Source organism: Symphalangus syndactylus, chromosome 5, assembly GCF_028878055.3.
Source record: "Symphalangus syndactylus isolate Jambi chromosome 5, NHGRI_mSymSyn1-v2.1_pri, whole genome shotgun sequence".
In the NCBI taxonomy this organism is placed as follows: domain Eukaryota; kingdom Metazoa; phylum Chordata; class Mammalia; order Primates; family Hylobatidae; genus Symphalangus; species Symphalangus syndactylus.
In genome coordinates, this window is record NC_072427.2 from 7090917 (window position 1) to 7108902 (window position 17986).

Sequence of the window (17986 nt, forward strand, 5' to 3'; positions counted from 1 at the left end):
TTCTCTTGAATAAATACTCCACAATTGACATTCTGAGCATTCACATGGTTCAAGCTCAATTATTCTATAAACTGCAGTAACTGAGAGAGGCAACCAAACTGGATAAAGTATGAGTTTTTAGCCACACTCCAAATGAATGTTGCCATAATTTTTCAGAGGCCTGGATAATCCTTTCATTATGTATCTATTTTTAAAATCTTGGATCATTAAGACTCAAAAATCATGAGAAACAAAACCTGATATTCTTTAACACAGGTAGCAAGGATAATCCACACTTGTTGAGTAGAAAAAAACCTGGCTTACCCTTGAAAGTCTCTTAATTACATATAGAAATAATCTCCGAATGCTACACCTTCTGCCCAGTCACCACACTCGCTGCCAGTACCTTCTGTCTCCAAAGTACAAGGGGACCACACATACAGTCATGCTTCAAAGGCTTTGAAGCAAGCTCTTTTCCTGACCGAGAATGTCAGTCACTTGGTTATGATCAATCCCTTTCCTAGAGACACCGGCATCACTTTCAGATCTATTAGCTGGTGACACAAGGAGGTAGTTCCTCACTGTAGGCACAGTGAGACTTGAATGATTTTTTTTTTTTTTTTGAAATGGAGTCTCACTGTGTTGCCCAGGCTGGAGTGTAATGGTGTGATCTCAGCTCACTGCAACCTCTGCCTGCTGGATTCAAGCAATTCTCCTGCCTCAGCCTCCCGAGTAGCTGGGACTACAGGTGCGCACCACCATGCCTGGCTAATTTTTTGTATTTTTAGTAGAGATGGGGTTTCACCATGCTGGCCAGGCTGGTCTCAAACTCCTGACCTCAGGTGATCTGCCCTCCTCGGCCTCCCAAAGTGCTGGGATTATAGGCCTGAGCCACTGCCGAGACTTGATTTTTAGACAGACATAGAGCTAGTTTCAAAAACACAAACTTTATAAAAACCCCCTTTGTTTGAAGAAAAGGCAAGATATTCACTGAGTTTCTGGGAAAATGTAGGAGAACCTCATTAGGAGCAAGCAGGAGTGAATGAAAACCACAAAAATGAAGGCATAATAAAACGGGCAGGGTAATGTAAGGATCCATTTAAAGAAGAGTCTTAAAGAGAGTGTGTTTATGAGTCTGTGAAATGAATTTACATCTCAATTTTTAATTATATCAGGTTGCATTAGTGTTGGTCCAGTCAGAAATCCATGTTCATAAATCATCTTAATAAAAATGTTTTTTATTTATGCTGAGGCAATGTATTGTATTTAAGTACTTTATAGCAAAGATTAGAATTTCTGATTTTTCATTCAGGAAAGGGAAACAACTTTACTACTAATAATTTTAAAAACTGGCTTTGAAAGTCCCCAGAGACTACAAAATAGTTATATGTTTTAGAGAAAATTATATGCAGAGCCTCTTAAGCCAACTGGTATTGAAGCCTTTTTTTTCCCCAGACTGTAAAGATTTTAATTCGTAATGCTCAACATAAAACAGAAGTGAGATGTACATTACACTAGTCAGACAAGCTGCAGTGTGAAAGGTCTTAGTGATGCACGGTGACCAAAAGATGTTTAATGTACACCTCACTTTTCCAGAAGAGAAGGGCCAGGTAACAAAGAAGTTCATCACTCTTATCCGTTAGCCAGAGTGGATCCTCCACCCAGGCCAGGGTTCTTTTGAATAGGGATCATTTAATTATTATGTATTTTAAGAGTGTGCTCAAAACATATATTAACTGAAGATGCAGCATTTCATCCACACAATGTTATGTAATTAAGGTTTTTGGTGTGGTAACAATTGGACATACTGAAGAACACTGATAGGATAATCCACTAAAATGGGCCCCCTTTGCACTACATCATAGGAAGGCCTATGCTCATGAGGCTATCCTGGACTTTAAAATTTATCACTAACCACACAAGAGTTCACTGAAGTAAACTTACCTCAACAGAGATGATACTTTCCACGTAGCTCACTTTTTTTGCATTACTATTATTGTGTGAAATACTTTTCTACCTAGCGTAACTGTTGCTCAAGAAAACAACATATATAATAACTTCAGATTTGCTTTTCGGCAAAGCTTTGGACACAATTCAAATATACAGCATGTAGGCAAATTTTCTCCAGTTGATAACACTCCTTTATAGTATCAAAAGATTAAGAATGACATCGATAAATCAAGCATAAAATTTCCATAATGAACAGCACCAGGGAAACCATTTAAGTTCCACTTCTCATCAATTAAGTTCAGGTGCTGTACCCAAGGATTAAGTTTGAGACTGCCCAAAGGTTGTCTGCCCAGCCCACTGCTGTTGTTTAACACACCGTAGTTCATAATAGGTAGAGAAAGAATGCTTGGATTGTAAGCATCTTCATAAAATTTCAAACAAGGTAAAACTAATGTATTACCTTATCACAATGAGAATCCTGAATACCAAGTTAGCATATTTCATAGCTCCATTCCATGACATATGATTGTAGAGGATGAAATAGAAAAATGTAGCAAGACATTTACTGTCACTTAAATGATAGGTAGCAGTCACTTAGGCCTGAAGCACAATTGTGAAGTTTCATGCCACATTTTCACTGGCTAACTTATATACATGTAGAGGTTATGTTAAAACTTCAATTATTCCAAAGGATGAAAGTGTTACATTTTGATACAGATCTTCAGTTCCTATTTTACTATAAGCCTTTGAAATGTTAAGGCTGAATAGACCAAGTTATGAAAAGGGACAAGAGGAAGTAAGAACAGTGCAGATACAGTGGGAACACATGGTAACTTTCTGCCTTCTCCATTCTACGTGGATGGTGTGCTTTCCGGGCAGCAGGTGGTGTGACTGTAAAAAGATCACACATTTGTCAGTAACTATGTAGGATTTTTTGGCACTGTTTGAGCGTAGCATTATAAAGTCAGGGCAGCTAATAAAAATTCCATCAACCAAATTTTTGGTAAGTCTGAAATTTTAGGAAAATAATTTTTCTACCAAGCAAATCCTTGGTTCTCCATTCAGCCCTGCCTTTTAGAAAACTTACATCATTAAAAAACATTTTAAAAAAAGAATCACTTCACAGCAACCAGATGAACATCTGGCAGCAAAGCAACATTAAAATGCCATCCTTTGAAAGGAAGAGCAAATACGTGACTCCTTCATGAAGAGCAGTTCTTTCTGGCAGGGTGGAGGCTCACAGACTTTCTGTTTATGGACTTTTGCAGAAGTCGAAGGCTGAATTTGGACCTGCTTTTCCTGTATTTTCTCAGTTGCATCTGGGCAGTATGCTAAGTATACAAGAAATGAGGGTCAACATGAAGACAATATCATGCATCAGGTGACTAGGTAAATGTGCACAGGCTGTACTTTGAATCATCCTGTTAAAAACTAGTAGTGGAAGTAGGTGAAGCCTGTCTTTCACATGTGACAAAAATATTTCAAAGTCAGTATAAATTGAATCATAAACCCATCAAAAAGGAACACTGAAGTCTTATTTCAATGTGTGTTTTCTTCCCCTTTCTCGTTGTATGGAAACTGTTTATATTGAGAAAGAAAAAAAATCAGATCTTGTAAAGCTTCAAATATTCCTCAAATTCTTCTCATATAAAAAAAATCTTATCAGGAAATTCAAAAACTTCAAAAATCATTTTTCTGCAAACACTTTTAAAAAACAAGAAGTATATTTCATTACAACCTACATTTTTGTTTTTAAAATCCCTCACAAAAGTCTGTTGCTACATTGTAAAACATATAAACAAGGCTGGAACTTTCCAGAGGGTGTGTGCTCTGGGATCCTCACTGAGCCTCCATGGGAGCCTCACTTTGCCGCCAACTCAGGCACCCCACCCTGCTACTCAAGACCATTGAGGCCATGGGGTTTGCTGAAACTCCTCAAAAACTGCCAAGTTTCCACTGGAGACACTGTGGAGAATGTGGCCTCGGGGAAATAACTCTCTGGGGAGAGCAAGGGAGAGGAGAGGAAGCATCACTGAAGGTATGTGTGTTCAAAAGGGAATCTGGCTAGACTATCAAATCACTGTTCTCCAGGGACCTGAAACTTGCTTTAAATTAGATTTGGGGAGGCCCATCAATCTAAACAGTTTGTGTAAAAGACACACTCACATAAAAAGGAAAAACACAGAAGACAAACGGGTCCTTAATGTGGGGGAGGATATATTCCAACTTGGGGGAAGGGTGAAGGCATTTCAGCTCTGAAGCTCAATCATGACATTTCCAGAGAGTTCTGCAGTGCCCCCGCATTGGACAGGATAGGATGGAAGAGTGTGCTGGACTGGCTGGATTCCCCAGTGTCAAGCTGGCAGCGCTCCTGAGGTTCTTGAGTGTTTATCAACTCAGCAGGTCAAAAGTCTGCAGACACTGGTTGGAGCAGCAGTAAGCCACAAAACTAACAGTTGTCTTCCTGGAAGGGGAAAAAGGGAGAGAAGAACGCTGTGAGTTCAAGATTAAAGTCTCTGATTCTTTCTGTTGGAAACTTTTTTTCTTTGTTAAAATGGAGGATTAGCCATTGTCAACAAACTGCATAATAGAAATTTAAATTTCCTTTTCAAACTGAACACTGGAATCAGGTGAAGTATGTACATGTGAATGTTCATTTTAATAGCAGCGTTCAGAAGATATACTATCCCTAAAGTAGAAACTAAGAAGAAAAAAACCTTTTCCACGTTATGTTTCGAATTCTGCTTACTAGAACCAACAGTGCAATCACAGAATCGAAGTCCATTATAAAAATCACGTAACAGAAAATGTCACCAATTTAGCCAGAACACATATATACCACAGAGCTTAAACAACATAATTTTAAGGAATTTATCATAGATTGCTCATAGAGGTCATTTCAGAATCTGAATAATACAGTTCAAAGGTCTTCCCACATATCAGAGGTTTGGGCACCTTTGTGCAGTGAGTCACGAGCCCCAGGAGCCTCCGACCCACTCTGGACGGCTCCAGCTATTAGATGCCTTGTTTTCCTGCCAGAAGTGCTATCCTCTGGTAGAAGGAGAAGAGTCTCTTGTTGTTTCCACAAGACCCCCTGTGCTGATTGTTTTCTATTTCCTCACCCCCAACACAGTCCACCTTTCTCTGTGGCCCAGGAAGGGGACCTCTGTAGACTTTACCAGCAAAGCTGCCTCAACTCCGGCTTCTGGTTAGGCCAGTGAGAGGCACCAGCAGGAGGCACCAGCAGGGGGCTGAAGGGCAGGAAGAAGGAAGGTTGAGTATTTCCACCCCACTCCCTCTCTAACCCTGGGACTGGAGCTCCTATCAGGCAGGCCCCCTTTGCCACCTCTGGTTCTCACCAGGCTCCAGAGCTCCCTTTGCCCTTCAGGCCCAAGGATTAAGCATGGTAAGGGCTTCCTACTGCTGTGAGTCCCTGCGTGCTCAATATCCTTCTGGGTGCTCTGCACCCTGCCCAAACTTCAGCCAATTGTCCTTCTTCATTAATTTCTCTTCAAAGTCTCAGCCAAATGTGCATTTTGTTTTCCAGCCCTGATGAATACAGTATGTGTTATGAGAAGTGGCCCAATGAAGCAGCTCATCCAAGTGAGATTCTGAGGTTGGGCTGGCGAGTACATGAATGGCTTTCTTATTAGAGAGAAGTGGGACCCTGCTAATCTGTAGTATGTGGTGGCATCACGGTTACTCAAATATCACTGGAACAGAAGGTAATAGGAGGGCAAGGCATTGGGAAAGCAAGTGGCTGTGGCACTTGATTGCTATGGCATCATGGTGATTCCAAGTTTGTGGGGTGAGATGGCTTCTTTTGATTGTGCTGAAGAGACTCCGAAAAGAAAACGATAAGCTTAGTGCCTTGAGATCTCAACTCAAGGCATGGGCAGAGAATCAGAAAGTTTTTATGGTGGCCTTAAATGAATCCTTATTTTATGAAGCTGCAAGGGACATGGCTGAGGCTAAATGTAGAGGTTTCAGGAGTACATGCCAGATAAAGATATATTTATGCTAAGTCTCTTATGCTAAGGTAAAAGGTGCTGTGGGGAAAGAGTGGGAACTTGAAACTTGATATGGGAGCCTGTAGACAGGCACAGATCTAAGAGCCTTCACTCTCTAGCATCTCTAAACATTTCTGCATATCAGAAACAGACCTTTCCACCTTCCACGAAAACTACCATTCCCTTGCGTAAAAATGTTTCAATGGCTTCCCCTGGGGTGGTTACCTAAAAACTTTTCAGGACCCACCACCATCAATACTCATCGCCTCTAGGGCCAAAAAAGGTAAAATCCTAGCATGATCCAGAGATCACTGCAAGGTCTACTCCTGGAGGAAATCACGTACACGCTGACGGAGTTGCAGGATCTTGTCAAATTATATTAGCAGGAACCTGGAGGGCACACATGGAAATGGATTCTAAGTACATTAGCCAGCAAGAATGAATGTAAGATTGGATCAGGCCAACAGGGGTACTTCACCTATACCTCAGAATATGATACATTAAGCACCTGGGAATGGTTAACAAAAGGCTTGACTCATTGGAGGCCAACAGCTGATGAGATAGCTATGCTAGACTCCCCTTGCAGATTCTAGACAGAGGGTAAATGGGAATGCAGAGAGGACCCAAGGTGGCGGACCCTGCTCAGCCACCTCCTGAAAATCTCCAGGAGGGCCAAGAAGTCTTTTTCTTCCCTAAGGCTAAATGTATTTGCAAGGGGGAATACAAACTGGAAGTAGCAAGCACCCTTGATGCCTTAATAGATACATGATTATCAGAGATGAGAGAGAAAAATCCTGCAAGAGTTCACATGCCTACTACATCAGTTGCAGTTTCAAATGGAAAAGAAGAGTTGTATCCAGAACTGCCCACTACAGAGAAACAGATACACACTCAGTGGATCCCTCTGGATTTTGGGGGAAAATATATTTTGGTGGAACTTCTGGTCCTGCCAAGATGGGGTAGGCCCCATTCTTCTCAGGTCTTCCCCCCTACACCTGAAATACTCTGGACAAAATACAACAAATAAGCACAGGCAAGCTCTGAAAGGGAAAATGAAGGCAGACAGCCTAGGGACAGTGGGACTTGAGGAACAACGCAGTGCTGGCAAGTTCCCTGGGTACGTTATTGCCCTCTATATCTTAAATAGGATGCTGTAGAAGCCTCCAATCCAGAACCAGTAACAGGCACAGATGCAATTGGCTCCAAGTAAACCCCAAGCCCCCACGCCAAAGGCCAGGGACAGGAAAATCTACAGAGACAGAAAGTAGATAAGCCTAGGGCTAGGTATGATGGGGACAGAGGGACAGGGGCAAGAGCTAAATGTTTAGGGTTTCCGTATGGGTGAGAAAATGTTCTGAAATGGATTAGGGTGAGGGTTGCGCATATTGCTGAATGTACTAAGAAACACTGAGTTGTATACTTTAAATGGGTGAAATTGTATGATATGTGAATTATCTCAATAAAGCTATTAAGAAATAAGAGAGATGAAAGGAGAAATAGATAAATCCATTAATAGAATTGGGGACTTCAATACCTTACTCTCAGCAACTTATATACTAGATAGAAAATTAGTATAAGTACAGAAAAACTGAACAACACAATAAATTAAAAATCTGACATACAGAACACTATCCAACAGCAGCAGAATCTATGTTTTTTTTTCATATGCCCATAGACCATATACCAAGTCACAGCTGAGATTTGCCCATCTGGACAGAACTGCTAGAGCCATAAACTGGTAGGAACACTTAAATGAGAATGTTTACAAAATCTGGGCATAAAACCACACCTTAAAAAATTTAAAAGATATCATACAAATTATGTTCTCAAACTACAATGGAATTAAACTAGAAATCAATAAAAGATAGCTGGAAAATTCCTAAATATTTGGAAATTAAACAACTTAATTCTAAATATCTAGCTGAAAGAAGAAATCTGAAGAGAAATAAAATAAATTTTTGGTGGTTCCAAGATGGCCAAATAGGAACAGCTCCAGTCTACAGCTCCCAGCATGAGAGCCACAGAAGATGGGTGATTTCTGCATTTCCAACTGAGCAAACGGCACACCAGGAGATTATATCCTGTTCCTGACTGGCAGGGTCCCACGCCCATGGAGCCTCGCTCATTGCTAGCACAGCAGTCTGAGATCGATCCGCAAGGTGGCAGCAAGGCTGGGGGAGGGGTGCCCGCCATTGCTGAGGCTTGAGTAGGTAAACAAAGCAGCCAGGAAGCTTGAACTGGGTGGAGCCCACCACAGCTCAAGGAGGCCTGCCTGCCTCTGTAGACTCCACCTCTGGGGGCAGGGCATAGCTGAACAAAAGGCAGCAGAAACCTCTGCAGACTTAAATGTCCCTGTCTGACAGCTTTGAAGTGAGTAGTGGTTCTCCCAGCATAGAGTTTGAGATCTGAGAACAGACAGACTGCCCCCTCAAGTGGGTCCCTGAGCCCTGAGTAGCCTAACTGGGAGGCACCCTCCAGTAGGGGCAGACTGACACCTCACACAGCTGGGTACCCCTCTGAGATGAAGCTTCCAGAGGAACAATCAGGCAGCAACACTTGCTGTTCAGCAATATTCGCTGTTCTGCAGCCTCTGCTGCTGATACCCAGGCAAACAGGGTCTGCAGTGGACCTCCAGCAAACTCCAACAGACCTGCAGCTGAGGATCCTGACTGTTAGAAGAAAACTAACAAACAGAAAGGACATCCACACCAAAATCCCATCTGTAAGTCACTATCATCAAAGACCAAAGGCAGATAAAACCACAAAGATGGGGAAAAAACAGAGCAGAAAAGCTGAAAACTCTAAAAATCAGAGTGCCTCTCCCTCTCCAAAGGAATGCAGCTCCTCGCCAGCAACAGAACAAAGCTAGATGGAGAATGACTTTGACGAGTTGAGAGAAGAAGGCTTCAGAAGATCAAACTTCTCCAAGCTAAAGGAGGAAGTTTGAACCGATCACAAAGAAGCTAAAAACCTTGAAAAAAGATTAGACAAATGGCTAACTAGAATAACCAATATAGAGAAGTCCTTAAACGACCTGATGGAGCTGAAAAACATGGCACGAGAACTACGTGACAAATGCACAAGCTTCAGTAGCTGATTTGATCAACTGGAAGAAAGGGTATCAGTGATTGAAGATCAAATGAATGAAATGAAGCGAGAAGAGAAGTTTAGAGAAAAAAGAGTAAAAAGAAATGAACAAAGCCTCCAAGAAATATGGGACTATGTGAAAAGACCAAATCTTCGTCTGACTGGTATACCTGAAAGTGATGGGGAGAATGGAACCAAGTTGGAAAACACTCTGCAGGATATTATCCAGGAGAACTTCCCCAATCTAGCAAGGCAGGCCAACATTCACATTCAGGAAATACAGAGAACACCACAAAGATACTCCTCGAGAAGAGCAACTCCAAGACACAAAATTGTCAGATTCACCAAAGTTGAAATGAAGGGAAAAATGTTAAGGGCAGCCAGAGAGAAAGGTCGGGTTACCCACAAAGGAAAGCCCATCAGACTAACAGCTGATCTCTCAGCAGAAACTCTACAAGTCAGAAGAGAGTGGGGACCACCATTCAACATTCTTAAAGAAAAGAATTTTCAACCCAGAATTTCATATCCAGCCAAATTAAGCTTCATAAGTGAAGGAGAAATAAAATCCTTTACAGACAAGCAAATGCTGAGAGATTTTGTCACCACCAACCCTGCCCTAAAAGACCTCCTGAAGGAAGCACTAAACATGGAAAGGAACAACTGATACCAGCCACTGCAAAAACATGGCAAATTGTAAACACCATCGACGCTAGGAAGAAACTGCCATTAACTAATGAGCAAAATAACCAGCGAACATCATAATGACAGGATCAAATTCACACATAACAGTATTAACCTTAAATGTAAATGGGCTAAATGCTCCAATTAAAAGACACAGACTGGCAAATTGGATAAAGAGTCAAGACCCATCAGTGTGCTTTCTTCAGGAAACACATCTCACGTGCAGAGACACATATAGGCTCAAAATAAAGGAATGGAGGAAGATCTACCAAGCAAATGGAAAACAAAAAAAGGCAGGGGTTGCAATCCTAGTCTCTGACAAAACAGACCTTAAACCAACAAAGATCAAAAGAGACAAAGAAGGCCACTACATAATGGTAAAGGGATCAATTCAACAAGAAGAGCTAACTATCCTAAACATATATGCACCCAAAACAGGAGCACCCAGATTCATAAAGCAAGTCCTTAGAGACCTAGAAAGAGTCTTAGACTCCCACACAATAATAATGGGAGACTTTAACACCCCACTGTCAAAATTAGACAGATCAACGAGACAGAAAGTTAACAAGGATATCCAGGAATTCAACTCAGCTCTGCACCAAGCAGATCTAATAGACATCTACAGGACTCTTCACCCCATCAACAGAATATACATTCTTCTCAGCACCACATCATACTTATTCAAAAATTGACCACATAGTTGGAAGTAGTAACGCATTCCTCAGCAAATGTAAAAGAACAGAAATTACAACAAACTGTTTGTCAGACCACAGTGCAATCAAACTAGAACTCAGGATTAAGAAACTCACTCAAAACTGCTCAACTACATGGAAACTGAACAACCTGCTCCTGAATGACTACTGGGTACTTAACGAAATGAAGGCAGAAATAAAGATGTTCTTTGAAACCAATGAGAACAAGGACACAACATACCAGAATCTCTGGGACACATTTAAAGCAATGTGTAGAGGGAAATTTATAGCACTAAATGCCCACAAGAGAAAACAGGAAAGATCTAAAATTGACACCCTAACATCACAATTAAAAGAATTAGAGAAGCAAGAGCAAACACATTCAAAGGCTAGCAGAAGGCAAGAAATAACTAAGATCAGAACAGAATTGAAGGAGATAGAGATATAAAAAACCCTTCAAACAATCAATCAATCCAGGAGCTGGTTTTTTGAAAAGACCAACAAAATTGATAGACTGCTAGCAAGACTAATAAAGAAGAAAAGGGAGAAGAATCAAATAGATGAAATAAAAAATGATAAAGGGGATATCACCACTGATCCCATAGAAATACAAACTACCATCAGAGAATACTATAATTAACACCTCTACGCAAATAAACTAGAAAATCTAGAAGAAATGGATAAATTCCTGGACACATACACCCTCCCAAGACTAAACCAGGAAGAAGTTCAATCCCTGAGTAGACCAATAATAAGCTCTGAAATTGAGGCAATAATTAATAGCCTACCAACCAAAAAAAGTCCAGGACCCGACGAATTCACAGCTGAATTCTACCAGAGGTACACGAAGGAGCTGGTACCATTCCTTCTGAAACTATTCCAATCAATAGAGAAAGGGAATCCTCCCTAACTCATTTTATGAGGCCAGCATCATCCGGATACCAAAGCCTGGCAAAGACACAACAAAAAAAGAGAATTTTAGACCAATATCCCTGAAGAACATTGATGTAAAAATCCTCAATAAAATACTGGCAAGCCGAATCCAGCAGCACATCAAAAAGCATATCCACCATGATCAAGTGGGCTTCATCCCTGGGATGCAAGGCTAGTTCAACATATGCAAATCAATAAACATAATCCAGCATATAAACAGAACCAAAGACAAAGGCCACATGATTATCTCAATAGATGCAGAAAAGGCCTTCAACAAAATTCAACAGCCCTTCATGCTAAAAACTCAATAAATTAGGTATTGATGGGACATATCTCAAAATAATAAGAGCTATCTATGACAAACCCACAGCCAATATCATACTGAATGGGCAAAAACTGGAAGCATTTCCTTTGAAAACTGGCACAAGACAGGGATGCCCTCTCTCACCACTCCTATTAAACGCAGTGTTGGAAGTTCTGCCCAGGGCAATCAGGCAGGAGAAATAAATAAAGGGTATTCAATTAGGAAAAGAGGAAGTCAAATTGTCCCTGTTTACAGATGACATGATTGTATATTTAGAAAACCCCATCATCTCAGCCCAAAATCTCTTGAAGCTGATAAGCAACTTCAGCAAAGTCTCAGGATACAAAATCAATGTGCAAAAATCACAAGCATTCTTATACACCAACAGCAAACAGAGAATCAAATCATGAGTGAACTCCCATTCACAATTGCTTCAAAGAGAATAAAATACCTAGGAATCCAACTTACAAGGGATGTGAAGGACCTCTTCAAGGAGAACTACAAACCACTGCTCAACAAAATAAAAGAGGACACAAACAAATGGAAGAACATTCCATGCTCATGGATAGGAAGAATCAATATTGTGAAAAAGACCATACTGCCCAAGGTAATTTATAGATTCAATGCCATCCCCATCAAGCTACCAATGACTTTCGTCACAGAATTGGAAAAAAAATACTTTAAAGTTCATATGGAACCAAAAAAGGTCCTGCATTGCCAAGACAACCCTAAGCCAAAAGAACAAAGCTGGAGGCATCACGCTACCTGACGTCAAACTATACTACAAGGCTATAGTAACCAAAACAGCACGGTACTGGTACCAAAACAGAGCTATAGACCAATGGAACAGAACAGAGCCCTCAGAAATAATACCACACATCTACAACCATCTGATCTTTGAAAAACCTGACAAAAACAAGAAATGGGAAAAGGATTCCCTATTTAATAAATGGTGCTGGGAAAACTGGCTAGCAATATGTAGAAAGCTGAAACTGGATCCCTTCCTTACACCTCATATAAAAATTAATTCAAGATGGATTAAAGACTTAAACATTAGGCCTAAAACCATAAAAAACCTAGAAGAAAACCTAGGCAATACCATTCAGGACATAGGCATGGGCAAAGACTTCATGTCTAAAACACCAAAAGCAATGTCAACAAAAGCCAAAATTGACAAATGGGATCTAATTAAACTAAAGAGCTTCTGCATAGCAAAAGAAACTACCATCAGAGTGAACAGGCAACCTACAGAATGGGAGAAAATTTTTGCAATCTACTCATCTGACAAAGGGCTAATATCCAGAATCTACAATGAACTCAAACAAATTTACAAAGAAGAAACAATCCCATCAAAAAGTGGGCAAAGGATATGAACAGACAATTCTCAAGAAAAGACATTTATGCAGCCAAGAGACACATGAAAAAATGCTCATCATCACTGGCCATCAGAGAAATGCAAATCAAAACCACAATGAGATACCATCTCACACCAGTAAGAATGGCGATCATTAAAAAGTCAGGAAACAACAGGTGCTGGAGAGGATGTGGAGAAATAGGAACACTTTTTACACTGTTGGTGGGACTGTAAACTTGTTCAACCATTGTGGAAGACAGTGTAGCGATTCCTCAAGGATCTAGAACTAGAAATACAATTTGACCCAGCCATCCCATTACTGGGTATATACCCAAAGGATTATAAATCAAGCTGCTATAAAGACACATGCACACGTATGTTTACTGTGGTACTATTCACAATAGCAAAGACTTGGAACCAACCCAAATGTCCATCAATGATAGACTGGATTAAGAAAATGTGGCACATATACACCATGGAATACTATGCAGCCATAAAAAAGGATGAGTTCATGTCCTTTGTAGGGACATGGATGAAGCTGGAAACCATCATTCTCAGCAAACTATCGCAAGGACAGAAAACCAAACACCACATGTCCTCACTCATAGGTGGGAATTGAACAATGAGAACACATGGACACAGGAAGGGGAACTTCACAATCTGGGGCCTGTTGTGGGTGGGGGGAAGGGGGAGGGATAGCATTAGGAGATATACCTAATGTAAATAATGAGTTAATGGGTGCAGCACACCAACATGGCACATGTATACATATGTAACAAACCTGCACGTTGTGCACATGTACCCTAGAACTTAAAGTATAAAACAAGTTTTTTTTCAACTAAGTGAAAATAAAATGCAAGTCATCAAAAAGTAATAGGATGCAGCCAAAGCAGTACCGAAAGGAAAACTTACAGTATTAAACACACATACTAGAAAAGAAAGTTCTAAAATCAATAACTCATATTTCTACCAGGAAACTACAGAATGAAGAACAATTTAAGTCTAAAGCAAGGAAAAATCATAGAGTATGTTCTTTGACTATAATAGAATCAAACTATTCTACAATAGTTTGATAACAAAAAGACAAGAGGAAAATCTTCAAACATATAGAAATTAAACACCACAGTTCTTTGACCCATGGATCAAATGACCACACTTCCATAGGTCAAAAAGGAAATCTCAAAGGAACTTAAAACATACACAAACTGAGTGAAGATGAAAATACGATTCAAAAATCAAAGATTTTGGTACACAGCTAGAGACAGTAGTGCTGAGGGAAATTTATAGCACTAAATGCTTACATTACAAAGAAGCCTAGATTATTGATTTGAGACTTTTCCTCTTTTCTAATGTAAGTACTTAGTGCTATAAATGTCCTCTTTTAGCTTTTATTTATTTATTCTTTTTTTTTATTATTATACTTTAGGTTTTACGGTACATGTGCACAATGTGCAGGTTTGTTACATATGTATCCATGTGCCATGTTGTTTTGCTGCACCCATGAACTCGTCATTTAGCATTAGGTATATCTCCTAATGCTGTCCCTTCCCCCTCCCCCCACCCCACAACAGTCCCTGGAGTGTGATGTTCCCCTTCCTGTGTCCATGAGTTCTCATTGTTCAATTCCCACCTATGAGTGAGAACATGCGGTGTTTGGTTTTTTGTCCTTACGATAGTTTACTGAGAATGATGTTTTCCAGTTTCATCCATGTCCCTACAAAGGACATGAACTCATCATTTTTTATGGCTGCATAGCATTCCATGGTGTATATGTGCCACGTTTTCTTAATCCAGTCTATCGTTGTTGGACATTTGGGTTGGTTCCAACTCTTTGCTATTGTGAATAGTGCCGCAATAAACATACGTGTGCATGTGTCTTTATAGCAGCATGATTTATAGTCCTTTGGGTATATACCCAGTAATGGGATGGATGGGTCAAATGGTATTTCTAGTTCTAGATCCCTGAGGAATCGCCACACTGACTTCCACAATGGTCGAACTAGTTTACAGTCCCACCAACAGTGTAAAAGTGTTCCTATTTCTCCACATCCTCTCCAGCACCTGTTGTTTCCTGACTTTTTAATGATGGCCATTCTAACTGGTGTGAGATGGTATCTCACTGCGGTTTTGATTTGCATTTCTCTGATGGCCAGTGATGATGAGCATTTTTTCATGTGTTTTTTGGCTGCATAAATGTCTTCTTTTGAGAAGTGTCTGTTCATGTCCTTCGCCCACTTTTTGATGGGGTTGTTTCTTTTTTTCTTGTAAATTTGTTTGAGTTCATTGTAGATTCTGGATATTAGCCCTTTGTCAGATGAGTAGGTTGTGAAAATTTTCTCCCATTCTGTAGGTTGCCTGTTCACTCTGATGGTAGTTTCTTTTGCTGTGCAGAAGCTCTTTAGTTTGATTAGATCCCATTTGTCAATTTTGGCATTTGTTGCCATTGCTTTTGGTGTTTTAGACATGAAGTCTTTGCCCATGCCTATGTCCTGAATGGTATTGCCTAGGTTTTCTTGTAGGATTTTAATGGTTTTAGGTCTAACATGTAAGTTTTTAATCCATCTTGAATTAATTTTTGTATAAGGTGTAAGGAAGGGATCCAGTTTCAGCTTTCTACATATGGCTAGCCAGTTTTCCCAGCACCATTTATTAAATAGGGAATCCTTTCCCCATTTCTTGTTTTTGTCAGGTTTGTCAAAGATCAGATAGTTGTAGATATGTGGCACCACTTCTGAGGGCTCTGTTCTGTTCCATTGATCTATGTCTCTGTTGTGGTACCAGTACCATGCTGTTTTGGTTACTGTAGCCTTGTAGTATAGTTTGAAGTCAGGTAGTGTGATGCCTCCAGCTTTGTTCTTTTGGCTTAGGATTGACTTGGCAATGCGGGCTCTTTTTTGGTTGCATATGAACTTTAAAGTAGTTTTTTCCAATTCTGTGAAGAAAGTCATTGGTAGCTTGATGGGGATGGCATTGAATCTATAAATTACCTTGGGCAGTATGGCCGTTTTCACAATATTGATTCTTCCAACCCATGAGCATGGAATGTTCTTCCATTTGTTTGTATCCTCTTTTATTTCATTGAGCAGTGGTTTGTAGTTCTCCTTGAAGAGGTCCTTCACATCCCTTGTAAGTTGGATTCCTAGGTATTTTATTCTCTTTGAAGCAATTGTGAATGGGAGTTCACTCATCATTTGGCTCTCTGTTTGTCTGTGATTGGTGTACAAGAACGCTTGTGATTTTTGTACATTGATTTTGTATCCTCAGACTTTGCTGAAGTTGCTAATCAGCTTAAGGAGATTTTGGGCTGAGAAGTTGGGGTTTTCTAGATATACAATCATGTCATCTGCAAACAGGGACAATTTGACTTTCTCTTTTCCTAACTGAATACCCTTTATTTCCTTCTCCTGCCTGATTGCCCTGGCCAGAACTTCCAACACTATGTTGAATAGGAGTGGTGAGAGAGGGCATCCCTGTCTTGTGCCAGTTTTCAAAGGGAATGCTTCCAGTTTTTGCCCATTCAGTATGATATTGGCTGTGGGTTTGTCATAGATAGCTCTTATTATTTTGAGATACGTCCCATCAATACCTAATTTATTGAGAGTTTTTAGCATGAAGGGTTGTTGAATTTTGTCAAAGGTCTTTTCTGCATCTATTGAGATAATCATGTGGTTTTTGTCTTTGGTTCTGTGTATATGCTGGATTACATTTATTGATTTGCGTATGTTGAACCAGCCTTGCATCCCAGGGATGAAGCCCACTTGATCATGGTGGATAAGCTTTTTGATGTGCTACTGGATTCGGTTTGCCGGTATTTTATTGAGGATTTTTGCATCAATGTTCATCAAGGATATTGGTCTGAAATTCTCTTTTTTGGTTATGTCTCTGCCAGGCTTTGGTATCAGGACGATGCTGGCCTCATAAAATGTGTTAGGGATGATTCCCTCTTTTTCTATCTATTGGAATAGCTTCAGAAGGAATGGTACCAGTTCCTCCTCGTACCTCTGGTAGAATTCAGCTGTGAATCCATCAGGTCCTGGACTCTTTTTGGTTGGTGAGCTATTGATTATTGCCACAATTTCAGAGCCTGTTATTGGTCTATTCAGAGATTCAACTTCTTCCTGGTTTAGTCTTGGGAGGGTGTATTTGTCGAGGAATTTATCCATTTCTTCTAGATTTTCTAGTTTATTTTCATAGAGGTGTTTGTAGTATTCTCTGATGGTAGATTGTATTCCTGTGGGATTGGTGGTGATATCCCCTTTTCTCTTTTAGCTTTTAGAAACCTAAAAAAAGAACAAAATAAGCCCAAAGCAAGCAGAAGAATAGTAAATAATAAAGAAGAGAAACCAATGACATCAATCACTAGGATTATGAGTAACAATAAAACTGATAAATCTTCACCAAGACTGACAAAGATAAAAAGAGATAACACACGAATTAATATTAGAAATGAAGCAGGTGATATCACCACAGATCCTACAGCCATTAAAAAGACGTATAGGAATACCAGGGACAACTTTATACTAATAAATCTGACAACTTGGAAGAAACAGACCAGTGTCTAGAAAACTACAAACTACCAAAACTCAACTGAGATGCAATAGACAATCTGAGTAGTCCTACAACCATTAAATAAATTGAATTTATAATTTAAAAAAGAAAACAAATTTCCCTGCCCAGATGGTTTCACTGTAGAATTTTAACAAAGAGTAAAAAAAATAAATTTTTGAAAAGTTTTAAACAATTTCTTCAGGAAAAAACAGAAGAAGAGGAACACTTCCTAACTCATTTAGTAAGGCCAGTATTATCCTGACTCTAGAACCAGACAAGGATAATACAAAAACAGAAAATTACAGACCAGTATCTTTCATGAACAAAGATTTTAAAATCTTCAACAAAGTATTAACAAATTAAAGAAATGTACAAAAAGAATTACACATCATGATCAAGTGGGAGTTATTCCAGGCGTGTGAGGCTAGTTCAATATTTGATAATCAGT

General features: G+C 39.9%; 1 protein-coding gene across 9 annotated transcripts in view; it reads right to left on the reverse strand.

Moving 5' to 3' along the window:
• Positions 1–2097: 2097 nt before the first annotated feature.
• The window catches only part of LRRC28 (leucine rich repeat containing 28), a 139694-nt gene continuing 123805 nt past the window's right edge, over positions 2098–17986 (reverse strand). For all 9 annotated transcript variants that reach the window (XR_008657568.2, XR_008657567.2, XR_008657565.2 and 6 more), the window contains one exon: positions 2098–4393. Coding sequence is in view for 5 of the 9 variants with exons in the window: in XM_063640071.1 (XP_063496141.1) it covers positions 4321–4393 (73 nt within the window). In the remaining 4 variants the exon portion in view is untranslated. The remainder of the gene's footprint in view (positions 4394–17986) is intronic.